This window comes from Ursus maritimus, unplaced genomic scaffold (genome assembly GCF_017311325.1).
Source record: "Ursus maritimus isolate PB19 unplaced genomic scaffold, ASM1731132v1 scaffold_23, whole genome shotgun sequence".
NCBI classification, from domain to species: domain Eukaryota; kingdom Metazoa; phylum Chordata; class Mammalia; order Carnivora; family Ursidae; genus Ursus; species Ursus maritimus.
In genome coordinates this window covers 33,591,252-33,609,520 of record NW_024424786.1, presented here as the reverse complement: position 1 = coordinate 33,609,520, position 18,269 = coordinate 33,591,252, and the positions used below count along the sequence as shown (strand labels likewise).

Genomic DNA, 18,269 nt, shown 5'->3' with positions numbered 1-18,269 from the left:
GTGTGTACCAGTTTAAGAGATCCTCTCATGTATTCCTTGGAGGGTAATTTCTGGGTCATAAGTAAAGAACATCTTTAAATTTAGAGGATATTGACAAATTGCTCTACCAAATTGCTCTCATGCAAACAGTGAGATTGGTCTTTACTCCATACCCTTGTCAATACTATATATTACCAGACTTGCAAAATGCTTTCCAATCTGATGGGTGTAAAATGGATTCTCCTTTCTTGTTGAAGCTTTTGTGTTGTCATTAGAAGTGTGGTGAAGTGTTTTTAAGCCCTTTGATGCTAATTGCAGGGTTTTCTTTTCTTTCAGTTGTATGTCTAGATTCTTTGTTTATTGTTCAGATGGGTTATTTTATCTTTCTTTTGTACATTTGTGATAGCTCCTTGTGTATTCTGTACGAGGTGCTCACCTTTTAATGGTATATACGATGTCAACACTTGAACCTGTTTTTAGCTTGTACTTCAGTTTTGTGCCTCATACACTTGGTGGGATGGACATTTTTCATTCTAACAGTTCAAATTTTAATCTTCTCTTTATGGTTGTGCTTTGTATGTCTTGTCTAAACAATTCTTTCTTAATATAGAGATATTCTCTTATATTTTCTTTCAATGCTTTAAAGTTTTGCATATTTAAGTCTTTATTTTTGCTGATATTATAAATGTTGCAAAACAGTCTTTAATCCTGGTTTTTAAAGAAAGTAACACATTTTCTGTTTCTTAAATATTCCATATGTTTCTCATTAAGATTTTAGCGAAAATTCAGTCATGTATCAAGTTTTTTTTTGGGGGGGGTTGTTTATCAGTCTGGTTCTCTCTTGTGGGACCAATCTGTCAATTACTTCATGGATGTGAATCATTTTTATAAAAATAGCTTTACCACCCCTTTTCTGGAATTTTGAACATTGGAGAATTTTCTTGAAGGATCAGTGGCAGAAAATACAATTAAGATGTATAGAAATACTTTATTCTCCAGAGTTCATGTCTGTTATTTTCTCTGAAGGCACACGATACCCACTTCAATGAACCAATGGTGGTGGCAGTGAGAATGACAAGAAGAGAAAAAGCTATTCCTAGTCTACAGTGAGGTCTGTGTCCGCCCTTCTGTTTGGCATTTGCCATCACAAGTCTTCCTGACATGGGGGTTCGCGTATATTACAGTTCGTCATCAGTTCTTCATGCCTCGCTCATCTTTCCCTTCTTTTTTTTCTTCCTTCCTTCTTTCCTTCCTTCCTCCTTCCCTCTCTCCCTCTTGCCCTGCCTTCCTCCCTCCCTCCCTCTTTCTCTTTCTCTCTCTCTTTCCCTCTCTCTCCCTCTTTCTCTTTCTTCTCTTTCTTTTGCAAACTGGTCCAACCCCCAAACTTGAAACTGCCACATCTCACAGAGAAAACAGCAACAAAAGTGGGGTGTTAGGTTTTTCCCTCTTCAGGTGTTACAGGTCGTCCGTTTCCCAATGGACAGTTTGCACACCCATCCATGTCGTGGCACCCTACTTCTCATCTTTGGCTTTTTCTCGTGAGACTACAAGTTCTGTAAGTCAATAATGTTGAAAAAAAAAACAAAAAACACTCTCAGAAGAGATTGGCTGAGCAGAGCAGAGTTCTATGAAGTCCAGGTCAATGTAGCTAATGTTCTTTAATATCTCAGTATCCTTACAAATGTTTTATTGCTTCATATAAAAAAACTGAGAGAGATGCTTATGAACTTTATTTCTCTTTGTAATTTTTTTCCATTTTATTATCTCACGTCCAATAACAAACTTGTATTACTCCTTTTATCATTTTGTATTTTCTATCTCATTTTGGGTGATTAGAATTTGAAGTGTTTTTGCCGTTTCCATTTTATTATCTCACGTCCAATAACAAACTTGTATTATTCCTTTTATCATTTTGTATTTTCTATCCCATTTTGGGTGATTAGAATTTGAAGTGTTTTTGCCTATAGTCATAGGTCACCAGCAGTTTTCGTTGTTTTTGTTAGTTGATTCCTATTATATATATTTGTACCTTTTTGCTTTCAGGTCCTGAGTCTTTTAATTACTGAGTTTCATAATTTACTGTGAATATACATACTTAGATACATTTTCTAACAACTTATTTTGTATTTTTTAAAAAAATTTTTCGTCTTTTTTCCCTTTTGCTAACCTGAATTAAAGTTGTTTTCTAAACAACTTTGATTCATAATTTTATCATCTCCAGATTGTGAGCTCCAGAAGGCAAGTTTTTGTTCATTATTTTATTATTTTATTTTATTTTTATTTTTTCAAGGTTATTTATTTTAGAGAGAAAGAGAGTACATGAGCAGAGGGAGGCGTAGAGGGAGATGGAAAGAATCCTCAAGCAGACTCCCCACTGAGCGTGGAGACTTATGTGGGGCTCAATCCCAAGACCTTGAGATCATGACCTGAGCTGAAACCCAGAATTGGATGCTTACCTGACTGAGCCATCCAGGCACCCCTTGCTCATTATTTTAAAGCCAGCATATTCCCCAAACATAGAATATAGGTGGTTCAATAAATCTGTATTGACGAATAAATTATCTTTATGCCCTTTGCATTATAATTATTTGATGGCAAACTCTACTCTGCACTACTTTCCACCATGATCTTCATGAATTCCTACCAATTGAAAACCCTGCTGTGAAACTTTAATATGCGTACCTCATCCCTCCCACCATGAAGCAGAAACTGTTTAAGGACACAAATGTTTTCACTTTTTCTGATCCTCTCTACATTGGCAGTACAGTGGTAAACACAAGGCTTTCCCTGAATGTTCTTAACCCTGTGGGTGAATGAATGAATGAATGAATGAATGCCAGTAAACCTGGAGGATGTTTAGCATGGTGTGAGCTTGTCACATTTCTTTGCCCAACTATCAACAATGTGATATCAAGGACTATCAATTGGCCTGTTTGAATCCCAGGATCACAATTTACAATTTGCCTCTACCAGAGAAAGTTACTTAATCTCTCTTAGCCTCAGTTTCCCATCTGTAAATTAAGATAAGAGTACTCATGCCCTGTGGAGTGGTGTGAGACATAGCTGAACTAATGTTTGCAAGGTGCTAAGCCTGATACCTGAAACATATTGAGGGTTCAGTGTCTGTCCCCTATAATTAATTACCCTTATTTTGATTTCTTTCCTGTGGTTTCTTAAACAAATTAGTCACTGATTGCATTTCATCTCTCTAGAGATTTCATGTGTGAGGGAGAAAGAAGTATGCTCCATAAAACACAAAGTCACTTGGGGAAGGAAGAACCAAGATTTGTTGTGTGTTCACAGAATTAAGTACACATTACACATTCCTTATATTATTCAGCAAGTGTCTGTTGAACTATTATCTCCCAGGGCCTGGGCTAGATGCTGAGAGCATAGTCCTTGCCTGGAAGGGTTTGCAATGTCGTGGTGGCAAGAGAGATACTGGCAGGTAATTAAACAGAATGTGTTAGACAGGGATGGTGGCAGAGCTAAGAGCACATGGCACAGTGCTCTGATGTCGGATCTGTGGAGGCAGAGAAAGCATCTTTGAAAGCCATCTGTTTGAGCCTTTCCTACTGCTAGAAGCAGCTTGAATCTGGTGGGAATGAGGAAAGTGCTAGATGGACGGGAAGCTCAGGGAATATTTAAATCCAGAGATGGGTAGCAGGACAACGTGTGACTGCAGGTTGAGGCATGGCAGCTACCTACAATTGACAATGAAGTCCAGTGGGCCTGTGAAGACGGGCATCGAATTCTACCCTGCTGCTTAGTAGTTCTGTGGCACTGGGGGACTTAGTCCATCACTGCTGGTTTAGTGGAGACTGTGTCTCTTCAGCTGAACATTCAGGATGGAGACCCTGCCTCTTAGGGTTACTTTGAGGACATTCGATTACCTACGTGAAAGCTGTCCACACGTAGGAAGTGCTCACCAAGGCATTTGCCGATGCCCTGTGTGTTTCACAATTCTACCTGTGCCTGACCCTCTTCAGGACTTTGATATTTACCAGAGGAGACATTCTGAACGCTCTGCATTTTAGGTGAAGAAACAGTTTTAGTGTGAAAGAAAGAAATGGAAAAATCAGATGATCGTCAACATTTGAATATGAACATTTTTTGGAGTGCCTTCCCCAGAGATCTTAGGACAAATATGCAATTTGAAATTATGGAAAATAAGACCGAGGCATATGATTTAGCTTTCTGATCGCAGAGTGTCCTAATTAATCCCCAGAGGCCTGATTCCCCACATAAGGCTCATTGAAGCTATTCTCCAGCTCTTCTGAGACTTGCTTGATGACCTATCTGTACGTCCCACATCCTGGTATAAATGCAACTACATTTCATAGCTTAGAAAGGCCTCAGTGAACTTCCTAATCAGAGGTGAGAAAAGAGGTGCATATCACAACTGGAAGTAAGTGTTTGTGTTTTTATGTTCTTTATTTTTAGTCAAGAGGAGATTGCAAAACTTCTCAAACTGAGCCACAGCAATTTGCACCTCATTTGTGTGAAATATGTCCAGGTAATGTCTTATGTTCTCAGTTCCTGAGTTGAAACACAACTAATTTCCCTGAAAACTGGCTTTTGAAATTTCCATTGATCTTCCTGGATAATATTTTACAGATCTGTCACTGGCACAGAAGAATCAAAAAAAGCAGAAGTTCTGCTTGTTTTTAGAAAAAAACAAGGACCCTTTCCGGCATGGGTTAGAGCTTACTCTAACAGAAGGGTGTTAGAGTTGGAGCCAGGTGATTTATGAGTCCCTTTCTTTTTATCTATCATCTCTCTATCTTTCTATCTATCTATCTATCTATCTATCTATCTATCTATCTATCTATCATCTATCTATCTATCTATCTATCTATCTATCATCTATCTATCTATCTATCTATCTATCATCATCTATCTATCATCTATCTATCATCTATCTATCTATCTATCTATCTATCTATCTATCTATCTATCTATCATCTATCTATCATCTATCTATCTATCTATCTATCTATCTATCTATCTATCTATCTATCATCTATCTATCATCTATCTATCTATCATCTATCTATCTATCTATCTATCTATCTATCTATCTATCTATCTATCTATCATTTATCATCTATCTATCATCTATCTATCTATCTATCTATCTATCTATCTATCTATCATCTATCATCTATCTATCTATCTATCTATCTATCTATCTATCTATCTATCATCTATCTATCATCTATCTATCTATCATCTATCTATCTATCTATCATCTATCTATCTATCTATCTATCTATCTATCATCTATCTATCTATCATCTATCTATCATCTATCTATCATCTATCTATCTATCTATCTATCTATCTATCTATCTATCTATCTATCATCTATCTATCATCTATCTATCATCTATCTATATCTATATCTATCTATCTATCAATCATCTATCTATCTATCTATCTATCATCATCATCATCTATCTATCTATCATCTGTCTATCTATTTATTTACTTTTTGGCAAGATTTTGAGTTTGTGCATTTATCCTGTTTGTGGATCCATAGTTTCAATGGTTTCATTACATTTTTTATAAGCATCCTATTTTAAAGAAAAGGAAGAAGGCTCAGGACCATTCTTTCACTGCATTCTTGCTAAGGGTTCTTCCTTAACTTTACTTCCCTTTTTTAAGGAACAAAGTCTTTTCTCATTCTCTTGTAATTGAACGGGCTACAGAATTTGTCTAGACAGTTAGCCTGTTGAGCTGTGTTGCTCTCTAGCACATTCTCACAGGGCTGAATCCTTGCCTGAGGTTGTTTTTTTTTTTTTTTAAATAATTTTTCTTCTTTTTAGTTCTTCTTTTCACTGGAGTGCTCTCCTCCTTGTATATCCCCAGCTCTGGTAGTCTCTGTGTTCTAAGAACACCTGGCTTCATGGGCAAGCACCCTGTGCGGTTGACCTTACCCTGATTTCAGAAGCGTGTTAAGCTAGGTTTCATGCCCTGTCACCATCTTGAAATGCTTGATAAGTTTTGAACATGAATAACTGACTTTCTTATTTTGTAGTGGACCCTGTTTATTATGTAGCTAATCTTAGTTCCAGGTTTTACCATTTGCAGTTTTGTACTGTCCTTCTGCAACTCCTTTGCTGGTTCTTTCCTCATTAGTTAGGGACTTTTCCTGGTTGTACGCTACTAAACCCATAACTCATTGTTAAGAAGATGCTCACCTTTCACTCTGGCCTGACACAAGCAGCTGGATCACCTGTGATGTTCTTTCTCTGCAAACACATGTTATTTATTATCTTTTTTGTGTCTGTCTCAACTTATCAGAACTTCTGCTCTACTTTCCAGTGGATTATTTCTGGATCTCACCCAGCTCATGGGTCAAGACCATTTCAGATCCCATAGGCAGTCATTAAGTGACATGCAACAAATGAGTTTTTCTGCAAATGAGCCTCTGAAGTCCAATTTCCTTCTGTGCCTTTTATAAATCTGAGATGTCCACATCCTGATCTTTTTTTTTTTTTTCCACTTTTCTCTGTCCTGGGATCACCATCTACACTCTTCCTAGGGTTTCCTGGGTGCAGACGAATATGAAATTATCCCCTAAGTCACCTTGTTGATGTCATTTAAAGAAATATGCTGTTTAAAGGGTAATTTCCTGCTAGACACTTCTGGAAGAGTAGCTACAAGTCTCCACTGACTCCTGTTCTGCAGTGAAGGTCATTGCTATTCTTGGTAGGAAACTCGTAAGTGGAGATGAATCAGGCTTTCAAAGAAGTGAATCATTTACATTTTAGGGAACGTCTAAGCTGGGACTTTTGCACTCCTCTGCATGAAACCTGTACACGTACACACATCCTTAGCAGTTCCAAAGAAAGATCACATATGGTACCTTTGCCTCTGTTCTTTATTCTTCCTAGAACACCCTTCTTAAAATAAGCCTACTGCTTGTGCTCATCCTCCCTCAGTTTGTTGCTAAAAAAAGTCACCTTTTCATGAGAACTTCAGCGATGTTACTATTTAAAAGTTGAACACCCGCTCCACAAAACTCCGTTTTGTTCATTTCTCTCTGTAACACTGCCGTCTGAATCACCGTTCACTCACGTGCGGTACTCTGCGCCTCTGTCCACTAGATGCGAAAGCTGGAAGGGCAGGAATTTTTGAAGGTTCTGTTCGCTTTGGCATCCGCAGGGCCATGTGATTACATGATATGTTGAGTATCAATAAACACTTATTTTATGAACATCTAGTTTGATGTCCACAATGACTTTAGAGGCAGGCAGAACAGATGTTATCATTCCCACGTACAAATGAGGAAATGAAAACTCACGACTAAGGATCATTGCTCATTATCAGTAACTGTTATGTATTCAGCAAATGTTAAGTACTTACCCTTCTGGATAAAGGAGATAAAGTGCAAAAGGCATTGTCATTGGCTCTCTAAAACTTTCAGTGACTCATTTTGAAATGAGATAAGAATTGGGCAAGTTTTAAAAAATTGAATATGAGAAAAAGGGCAAAAAAAGGCATTTGAGAGCAAGGAAGAGGAAATTCAACACTAGTAATGATGTAAAGGACAGCTAAAAACCATGGGGATTGTCATACCCCTAGAGAGATAGAATTTGTGATTGGGACACCAGTTAATAGTCTGCCTTCAGCTCAGGTCACGATCCCAGAGCCCTGGGATCAAGCTCTGCATTGGCTTCCTGCTCAGCGGAAAGTCTGCTTCTCTCTCCCTCTGCCTCTTTCTCTATCTCAAAAAATAAGTAAAACTGTAAAAAAAAAAAAAAAAAAAAAAAAAAAAAAAAAAAGTTGTGATTAACAACTTAAATACCAACTGCAAAACTTATCAACACATTATGTCATCACTGTAGACTGTTTGCAAAATACGGAGTGAGAATTAATAGGATTTGATGATTCTTTGTTCATTTATTTGCTGTAAGTTTACGAGACTGCTGTGATTGCGCCTTTTAAAATTGTGAATCTGGGAACATCTGCTTCATAATTTCCTGGATAATTGCTACATGTGAAGATCCCCATATTCCATATAAGGGGTTCTTAAACAAACTTTCTGTGACTTTTCTTGATTAAAAAGCTTTCTAAGAAATTTTTTTGTACGCTAACATTCACAAAGCTCTTCATTCTCGTAAGGACGTGAGGTCATGTCAAGCTCCGTGGGGATAGAGAGAGGAGTAAAAACACTTGTAAGTAATCCATTTTTCATGCTTACACTGTTTCTTTCTCTTTTCTTTTTAAAATTCAGTACATAGAAAGTCAGAGTGTGCAGGGCATCTGGGTGGCTCAGTTCCTGGAGCGTCCGACTCTTGATTTCAGCTCATGTCATGGTCTCAGTGTTGTGGGATTAAGCCTCCCAACCGGCTGAGTCTGCTTGAGATTCTTTATCCTCCTGTGCCCCTCCCCCGCCACCCCCCCATGCTCTCTCTTTCTAAATAAATAAATAAAATCTTAAAAAAAAAGAAAAAGAAGTCACAGTGCAATAATGAGCTAGACTTTGTCCCTGCCCCTGAGGAAGGACAATATGAAGAATGGAAAATAGACATATTATGGTGATATAATGTGCTACAGAATGAATGAGAAGTATGTAGGGTGGGCTGGAAGCATCAAACATACGGGGCCTTATAGGATAAGTAGAGTTTGAGAGGCAAAAAATATTGCAGAGAGAAAGAGGATATGTAGCTCAGTTGTATATATGGATATAGGAACAGATATAAGTATAGTTATCTCTAAGTATAGCTGTAGGTATAACCATCGGTGTCTAGAGAAATACAGTAGTAATTCAATACAAAGACAAATGAAATAACGGGTTAGTAGAAGTACAGAATCTGTTTAGGGTAGTATTCATTTTGAATGACACATGGAGGTACTGAGAAAAAAATCACTTCAATAGTCAGTAATATGATTTGTACCTTCCTGTCTGCTTTATTTCTATTGTTTCCAGCGCAGGTCTGGACGCTCAGAAAATGTCCATCACGAATGACAGTGCAATAAGGGAATTCATTCTCCTGGGGTTTACAGATCGCCCCGAGCTCCAGCCTCTCCTCTTTGTGCTGTTTCTGGGTGTGTACCTCGCCACCCTCTTGGGCAACCTGGGCATGATACTATTGATCAGGCTGGACTCTCGCCTTCACACACCCATGTACTTCTTCCTCACTAATTTGGCCTTTGTAGACTTGTGCTATGCCTCAAATGCCACCCCGCAGATGTTGACTAATTTCTTATCAGAGAAGAAGACCATCACCTTTGCTGGCTGCTTTACACAGTGTTATGTTTTCATCGCGCTTCTCCTCACTGAGTTTTACATGCTGGCAGCAATGGCCTATGACCGTTATGTGGCCATATGTAACCCCCTGCGCTATAGTATGAAAATGTCCAGGAGAGTCTGCATCTGCTTGGCCACGTTTCCTTATGTCTACGGCTTCTCAGATGGGCTCTTGCAGGCCGTCCTGACCTTCCGCTTGAGCTTCTGTAGATCCAACGTCATCAACCACTTCTACTGTGCTGACCCGCCGCTGATTAAGCTTTCTTGCTCTGATACTTATGTCAAAGAGCACGCCATGCTCATATCAGCTGGCTTCAACCTCTCCAACTCCCTCAGCATCATTCTGGTGTCCTATGCCTTCATTATTGCTGCCATCCTCCGGATCAGATCAGCGGAGGGAAGGCGCAAGGCATTTTCCACCTGTGGTTCCCACATGATGGCTGTGACCCTGTTTTATGGGACACTCTTCTGCATGTATGTAAGACCACCCACGGATAAGACTGTTGAGGAATCCAAAATCATAGCTATCTTCTACACCTTTGTAAGTCCGGTGCTTAATCCATTGATATATAGTCTGCGGAACAAAGATGTAAAGCAAGCCTTGAAGAATGGCCTCAGAAGAAATGTGGTCACTAAGATGGGACTGCCTCCAGTTTCCAATAAATCATAACTAAACTTTTGGCTAAAATATCCTTGTATTCTGATGACGTATTTTGATATTCTCTATGAATATGTCTCAAATATCTCAGCTAAAAATCTCAGGTCTGGGGAAAAAATGAGTTTCACTTCTTCATCTAGGCTCTTGTCCCTTAACATGTGGTCCACAGGCCAGCAGCAACGGGATCATCTTGGGGTTTGTTAGAAATTTAGCACCATATTTTTCACTTAGATCCACTATATCCAAATCTGGGTTTTAATTACATCACAGGTGACTCGCAAGCACATTTTGAGGAGCACTGTCTGTTCTAAGTGAAAATCCCCACTTGATATGGCATGGAACATTCCTGTGTGCTTATTGTTTACAACGATTAATGGGATAAAGATGCTCTCAGCTCAGTTCCTTGGATTTATTCTATTCTTATTACCATCTATCTTTTGGGACTAGGAGTCTTTATGAAAGCACATCCTTCTGTACTTCTCTGAGCTACTAAATAAAACCAAAACCCATGGGTCATGAGAATGGTTCTTGTTTCTTGTGAATGTGCTTTTATAGTGGTCAGTATGGGAGTGGGAAGAGAGGCATAGAGTGATCTCTTTTTCCTCCTAGCTCTGAGCTCGTGGATCCTGTCTGAGGCCTCTGAACTATAGGGACCGACTTCTTCCTTCTGACCTGCAAGCCTGAATCTACACACTCAGGTCTAGGAAAAGAAAAAATACTTTCGGTGTCACTTGGATTTTAAAATTCAAGAATTACTTGGCATTATCTTTTATCTTCTTTTCTACATTTTTATTTTTATTATTTTTATTTTTTTAATTTTTTTTATTATATTATGTTAGTCACCATACAGTACATCCCCGGTTTCCGATGTAAAGTTCGATGATTCATTAGTTGCATATAACACCCAGTGCCCCATGCAATACGTGCCCTCCTTACTACCCATCACCAACCTATCCCATTCCCCCACCCCCCTCCCCTCTGACGCCCTCAGTTTGTTTCTCAGAGTCCATAGTCTCTCATGCTTCATTCCCCCTTCTGATTACCCCCCCCTTTCTTTATCCCTTTCTTCCCCTACTGATCTTCTTGGCATTATCTTTTATCTTCTCTTCTACCTTTTTAAGTGCAAGTTTGGATTAAGGATTTGAGTTTTACTTCTTTTCTTATATAAATGTTTATATAGTTTACCTAAACACTACTTTAGCTGAAAATCACTAAATTTGGTACTTTTTACATTCAGTTTGCAAAATTATTTCCCCTGTGCCTTCTTCTTTAACCAATGGGCTATTTAGAATACCATGCTTAATTACCATATATTTGGAACTTTAAAACATATTTCATTGTTATTCATTTGTAATTTAGTTCTGTTGTCAGAGAACATATGCCTTATGATTTTAATCTTGGAAATTTGCTAAGCCTAGTGTTTTTTCCAGCTTTATTGAGATAAAATTGCCATATAACATTGTGTCTGCTTAAGGTGTACAGTTTAATGACTTGACACATGTCTATGTTGTGAAATGATTATCAAAAGATGATTAGTTAACACATCTATTGTGTCACATAAGCATGATCTTTTTTGTGTGTGTAGTGGTGGTAGTTGTGAAAACGTTGACGATCTACTCTCTTAGCCCTTTCCAGGATACAGGTCAGTATTGTTAACTGTAGTCACCATGCTGTACATTAGATTCCCCAGAACTTACTCATCTTACAACTGAAGGCTTGTTCTCTTGATCAGCATCTCCCCATTTCTCACATCTCCAGCCCTGCCAACCAAGACTGTACTCTGTTTCTGTGAGTCCGACTTTTCCAGATTCCACATAAAAGTTAGATCAGTCTTAGTCTCTCTGACTTATTTCACTTAGCCTAATACCCTCAAGGCTCATCCATGGTGACACAAATGGCAATTTCCATTTTTTAATGCTGGGATAGTCTTCCATTGTACATCATCGTTATTCCTTCATCTGCAAATGGACACTTGTTTCCATGTCTTGACTATGGTGATTAATGCTGCAATTCGTGTGGGGGTGCGGATATCTCTTCGAGATCATGATTTCATTTCCTCTGGATATATCCCCAGAAAGGGGGCTTGCTGGATCACATGATGGTTCTATTTTTGATTTTTTGAGGAAATTCCCCACTGTTTCCATATTGACTGTACTGATTTAAATTTGCATGAGCAAATGCACATGGGTTCCTTTTTCTCCACATCCTCTCCAGCGCTTGTTATCTCTTGGTTTTTGATAATAGCCATTCTAATAGCTGTGAATTTATATCTTACTGTGTCTTTCATTTGCATTTCTCTGATGTTTGGTGATGTGGAGCACCTTTTAATTACCTGTTGGCTATTTGCATGTTTTCTTAGGAAAAAATTATTCACGTCCTTTGCCCACTTCTTAATTGGTTCTTTGCTTTTTGTATTGAGTTGTATAAGTTCTTTATGTATTTTGGATGTTAACCTCTTCCTGGATGTGTGGTTTGCAAATATTTTCTCCCAATCCATAGGTTGTCTTTTCACGTTGTTGATTGTTTCTTTTGCTGTGCAGAAGCTTTTAAGTTTGAAGTAGTCTAATTTTCCTTTTGTTACTTGTGCTTTTGGTGTCATATACAAAGAATCATGGCCAAGACCAATGTCAAAGAACTTTTTTCTTATGGAAGCTCTCATACTTAAGCCCTTAATTCATTTTAAATTAATTTGTGTGTGTGTGGTATAAGATAGAGGTCCAATTTAATTGTTCTGCATATGGTTATCCAGTTTTCCCATCACCACTCTGAGGAGACTATCCTTTCCACGGTGTGTATTTTCGATTCCCTTGTCAAATATTAGTTGACCTTATATGCATGGCTAGGCTCACAATTCTGTTTCGTCAGTCTATGTGTCTGGTTTTTAATTTTCATTTTGTTTTGGTTCTTTTAATGCCAGTACCATACTGTTTTCATTACTATAGCTTTGTAAAATAATTTGAAATCAGGAAGTGTGATGCCTCTGGCTTTGTCCTTTCTCATGTTTGCTTTGGCTATTTGAGGTCTTTTGTGATTTCATATGAATTTTAGGATTATTTACTTTGTTTCTGTGAAAATGTCATTGGATTTTTTTTTTTTCTTTTAACTGGAATGACATTGAATCCACAGATGGCTTTGGAGAGTATGGACATTTTAACAATTTTAACTCTCTTTGAATCCGTAAACATTTGATATCTTTTTAATTTATGTCTTCAATTTCTTTCATCAAAGACTTGTTGTTTTAGTGTACAGATCTTTAATATTTAGGTTAAATTTATTCCTAAGTATTTTATTTTTCTTGGTGCTATTGTAAACAGGATTTTTTTCTTTACTTCTTCCTCAAATATTTCATTGTTAGTATATAAAATCGCAACTTATTTTTGCATGTTGATTTTGTATTCTGCATAAGCTTACTGAGTTCATTTATTCTAACAGTTGTTTGATAGTGTCTTTAGGGTTTTCTATGTATAAGATCATATCATCTGCTGTGACATTTTTCCTTCTTTCTTTCTGATATTGGATGCTTTTTTCCTTGCCTAGTTGTTCTAGCTTGGACTTCCAGTATTATGCTGAATAAGAGTGGTGATAGTGGTCACCTTTGTCTTGTTTCTGACCATAGGAGAAAACTTTCAAATTTTCACCATTGAATATGATATTAGCTGTGGGCTTGTCATATATAGTCTTTATTATATTCATGTATGCTCTTTCTAGACCCAATTTATTGAGAGATTTTATGATAGGACGTTGAGTATTGTAAAATGCTTTTTATGCATCTGTTGAGATGATCTTATAATTTTAATCTTTTATTCTATTAATGAATATATCTTTTTCTTCACAAATGACAAACCCCTGTGGATACCCTGTACTATATAATAGATAATGGGTATAAATGAATTTGAGTTTTGCTTTTAAAGTTTGATATGTGTCCTTTGAGCAAGCCCTTTAACTTCTTTTATTAACTTACTCTTATTTGGTAATAATAGTAATAAAATATTATAGGTTTTTAAAAGTGTTACTTTATTACTGTGTAATTCACATGCAAAAAATGTCCACTTTAAGTATAATTCAATGTGCTTTGACAAAAGTGTACATCCATATACCTGCTGCCACAACTGAGATATAGAACATTTCATCACTTCCAAAATTTCCTTTTTATCCCTTTGCTGATGGTTACTTTCCTGTATTCCCAGTCTTTGGTAATCATAATGTGCTTCCCTAACTATATTTCATATAAATGGAATTAAAGCATATACGGTGTTTTGTGTGTATATTCTTTGACTTAGCAAAATATTTTTGAGAATCATCTAGTTGTTCTATGAATTCATAATTTGATATATTTTCTATTATTGAATAGGATTACATTTTAAAAATTTACCACTACGTGTTTATCCACCCATCTGTTATTAGAATCGGGGTTGTTTCATTAAGTATCAGGCTGTCTTACGTATCAGTCTTAATGAAGGAGTGATTTCAAGTGCACAAGAATATTCTCCCACCAACCTGATATACACTCACATGGAACAGATGTGGTTACAATAAAAATTATGACTTCATACCTTCCTATGTGAAAGATGCCTTTTTCTTTCTTCCTCACCTGATCAAGGCACCATGGATATAAAGTCATCACCTATGAGTTACCTTGCTAGACCTTAATAGGCAGAAGTGATCATTTTCTGTACTATGTTCCTAGTCCACTTTGTGATTTTTTGTGTACATTTCACAGTATATTCGATAATAGGGCCAAAATATTAAATAAAGTTGTGAAGTTGGGATGGGGGATTAGAAGATACATAAGAAGTTTAGGGGTCTTAAGCAAACCGTAGAGCACTTGCCCTTTAATAGAGGAAGCTGCTACTCAGCTCTCATCATTTGCTTCCATGCTAGAATGCAAACCCTGAGAAGTCAGATTATATTGATTTTTAGAAGAATTTCATGATATTGCAATTAGTGCAAAATTTGTCAATTTAAAAACACCACGCCAACCTGAAGACATTGGTAGGTGAAATCCTGCTCCATTTTTTTCAGTAAATTCTTTCAATATATATTTATAGAGCACTTAGTATGTTCTAGTCACTGTACTGAGTGTTGTGTATATAGAGGATATAAAATTTTGGTTTCTTATCTTCTTGGAATTCATGGTCTGGAAGGCAAGACAAATCTTAAGCAAACAAACATTACATTTACAATTAGTATTGTAATGAATGTCATAAAGGCACTGAAAAAGGTCACATAAGCAAGAACAGTTACTGTGTTGAGCAGGTTTAATTTAGGTAGAGGAATACCTTTCTCAGGAATTGACATCGAAGCTAATATCGAAAGGATGGGCAGGCAATAACCCAAGGAAGTTTGGGAGAAGTAGTATTCAAAGCAGTTACAAGGCTTATAAGAAATTTCTGAATTTGAAAGAAGGGGGTCACAAGACCAGTATGGCTAGACCAGTGGATGAGGGACAGAATGACAGAGAATACAGAGGTAGACGATATTAGGAACTTTGATTTCAATACATCATTTGCAGAATGTGCCACAACTGAAGCCTTCACAATTAGACTAAGGATTATGAGCACATGCTCCAGATTCTCTCTCTCCCCCTCTTCTATTGCCCCTCCCCCATGACAGGAGCTCTCTCTCTCTCTCTCTCAGAATAAATAAATAAACCTTAAAAAATGATTACAAACTTGTGCAGTCACATTATGGAAATCCCAAGACTCTAATTAGTATAAGTCTACATAAATTGCTATTTCCCTGGAGTTTTCTCTTTTAGTAATATTGTAATTATTTCTTCAGGGTAGGTAAAAATATTTTAGGAATAAGAGCTTCAAATTACAATTTGGGTATAAATGAGTCCCAGGAACTCATCACTTGGACCACTAGTGTCTCTGAATCTTTCCTGGGTCAGGTAGGAATGACAATTCTACTTCTATACTTGTACTTTCTCTTCCTGTTTCAGTTTTGGATCTTCACCAGTAAGAGGTGACGACAAAAGCAACTTTGAATGTTAGCTTAATTTCTTGGACAGTTAAAACAAGTTGGTATGCATGTTTATTGAAATTGGTCACTAAAAAACATAAAAGTCTCATTGGAATTATGTGTTTACACTAATTATTTTACTTTACAAATAGCATTCTCTCCAGTCACTCATAATTTAATACACATTGAATAACCATATCAGAGGAAGCACTTGATAATCTCATAATTTTTAAGAATAATACCTGTTGAAAGAATAGCTCCCCCCCCAAACTTTATCAAATAATTGAAAAGAGACAGAAGCAGGAATTATTATTATTATTATTCATTCATTCATTCATTCTAGAAAAAAATAAAACTCTTATAGAACTTTATAAATCTCTTTTTAAAAATTATTTGGGAGAGAAACTTTTGGGGCAAATCTAATATTAACATGTCCCCATTTGGTCTGACTCCATTCCTGGGCTCAATGATGAAGCCCATGGTTTTATAGTGAACTGTAAGCGCCAGTTGGAGGTTCGATCCATTTCTAGACAAACTTTGGGTCATAGTCCCCCCATTCCAAAACCAGCTGGTGTCACAGGAGCCATTGTCTTGGGAATCATCTGCACATGATACACCGAGCCAACAGGGGCTCCGACCTTCTTAAAAGTCTCGGCTCCTCCAATTGCAGACACTGATAATAGTTACGTGTGAGAATGACGGAGAGCGTGAGAATGGAGAATGAGAGAAAGAAGAAATCTATGATGGACTTCTCACTCACTTCCTACTTTATTTTAATTCATCTAAGTGAACAATGCTGGCAGCTAAGAAAATGGCCAGAGGAAATTCCACCCTGGTGACCGAATTTGTTCTCATGGGGTTAACAGATCGTCCAGAGCTTCAGCCCATCCTCTTTGTACTGTTCCTCCTGATCTATCTGCTCACTGTGGGGGGGAACCTCGGGATGTTGGTACTGATCACGATAGATTCACGCCTCCACACCCCCATGTACTACTTTCTTGCCAGTTTGTCCTGCTTGGATTTGTGCTATTCCACTAATGTGACTCCCAAGATGTTGGTGAACTTCTTATCAGAGAAGAAAACCATCTCCTATGCTGCTTGTTTAGTCCAGTGTTATTTTTTCATTGCCATGGTGATTACTGAATATTACATGCTGGCTGTAATGGCTTATGATAGGTACATGGCCATCTGTAACCCTTTGCTTTACAGCAGCAAGATGTCCAGAGGGCTCTGTATTCGCCTGATTGTTGGTCCATATGTTTATGGGTTCCTTAGTGGTCTGATGGAAACCATGTGGACCTACCACTTGACCTTCTGTGACTCCAATATTATTAATCACTTCTATTGTGCTGACCCTCCCCTCATCCAGCTCTCCTGCTCTGACACTTTCATTAAAGAGACATCCATGTTTGTGGTAGCAGGATTTAACCTCTCCAACTCCCTCCTCATAATCCTCATCTCCTACATCTTCATACTCATTGCCATCCTGAGGATGCATTCTGCTGAAGGCAGGTACAAAGCTTTTTCCACCTGTGGGTCCCACCTGGTGGCAGTGACTATATTTTATGGGACGCTGTTCTGCATGTATGTTAGACCTCCCACGAACAAGCCAGTGGAGCAGTCTAAAATTATTGCTGTTTTCTATACTTTTGTAAGCCCTATGTTGAACCCCATCATTTATAGTCTGAGGAACAAGAATGTGAAACAAGCTTTTTGGAAACTGATCAGAAGAAGTGTACTTTTGAAGTAAAATTGCAATGTATCTTTCTTTATAAATTAAATAAAAGCTATCTTCATAAGAACTGGATCCAACTTTGCATTCACAGTAAATGTCAATTTTAAATCTATAACGAAAAGCTAAAACTAAACATTGAAGACATAGGTATAGGAGATTTGTGGTTTTACAGGTGGTGTGCATTGAGTGTGTAAATGGATGGAGGTCAGATATGTAGGTATAATGAATGATTTCTCTTACAGACTTTTATATTTATAACATCATGTGTTACTTTCACACTGTAAAAATTATACATTGTTATAGTAAACCATTCAATCTCTATAGAAGAGTACAAAGTAAAAGATATTTTTCTCTTTTTCTTTTCCTCACCCTGATCTTCCACTGTCTCCCTTCAGAGTTACCATTATTAACAGTTTCTTATGTTTTTGGAAAATTTCTCTATATCTACAAACCAATGCATGGCTATTTATGTACACACACACACAGATTTGTCCATACACATGTTGACTGTCATGAGCTCACTTTTAGAAGTTTGTAATTCTGTAGCATTTGCTATGCAGGGGTTTCCATGCCATCGTCTTGAAGAATGTGATCGGAAGTGCTGATTGAGACTTGCTGTCTGCTCTGGGAGAAAGAAGTCATGATAACAGCTCCACATCCATGCCTAACGTCCA

At 37.5% G+C, this 18,269-nt stretch overlaps 1 protein-coding gene across 1 annotated transcript; it reads left to right on the top strand.

The window, feature by feature from the left end:
• Positions 1-8,579: 8,579 nt before the first annotated feature.
• On the top strand, positions 8,580-17,610 carry LOC103666089 (olfactory receptor 1030). The gene is made up of 2 exons (XM_008694117.2): positions 8,580-9,530; positions 16,669-17,610. The coding sequence occupies exons 1-2, from the start codon at positions 8,940-8,942 to the stop codon at positions 17,608-17,610; spliced, it is 1,533 nt and encodes a 510-aa protein (XP_008692339.2). The 5' UTR covers positions 8,580-8,939.
• The last annotated feature ends 659 nt before the right edge of the window (positions 17,611-18,269 follow it).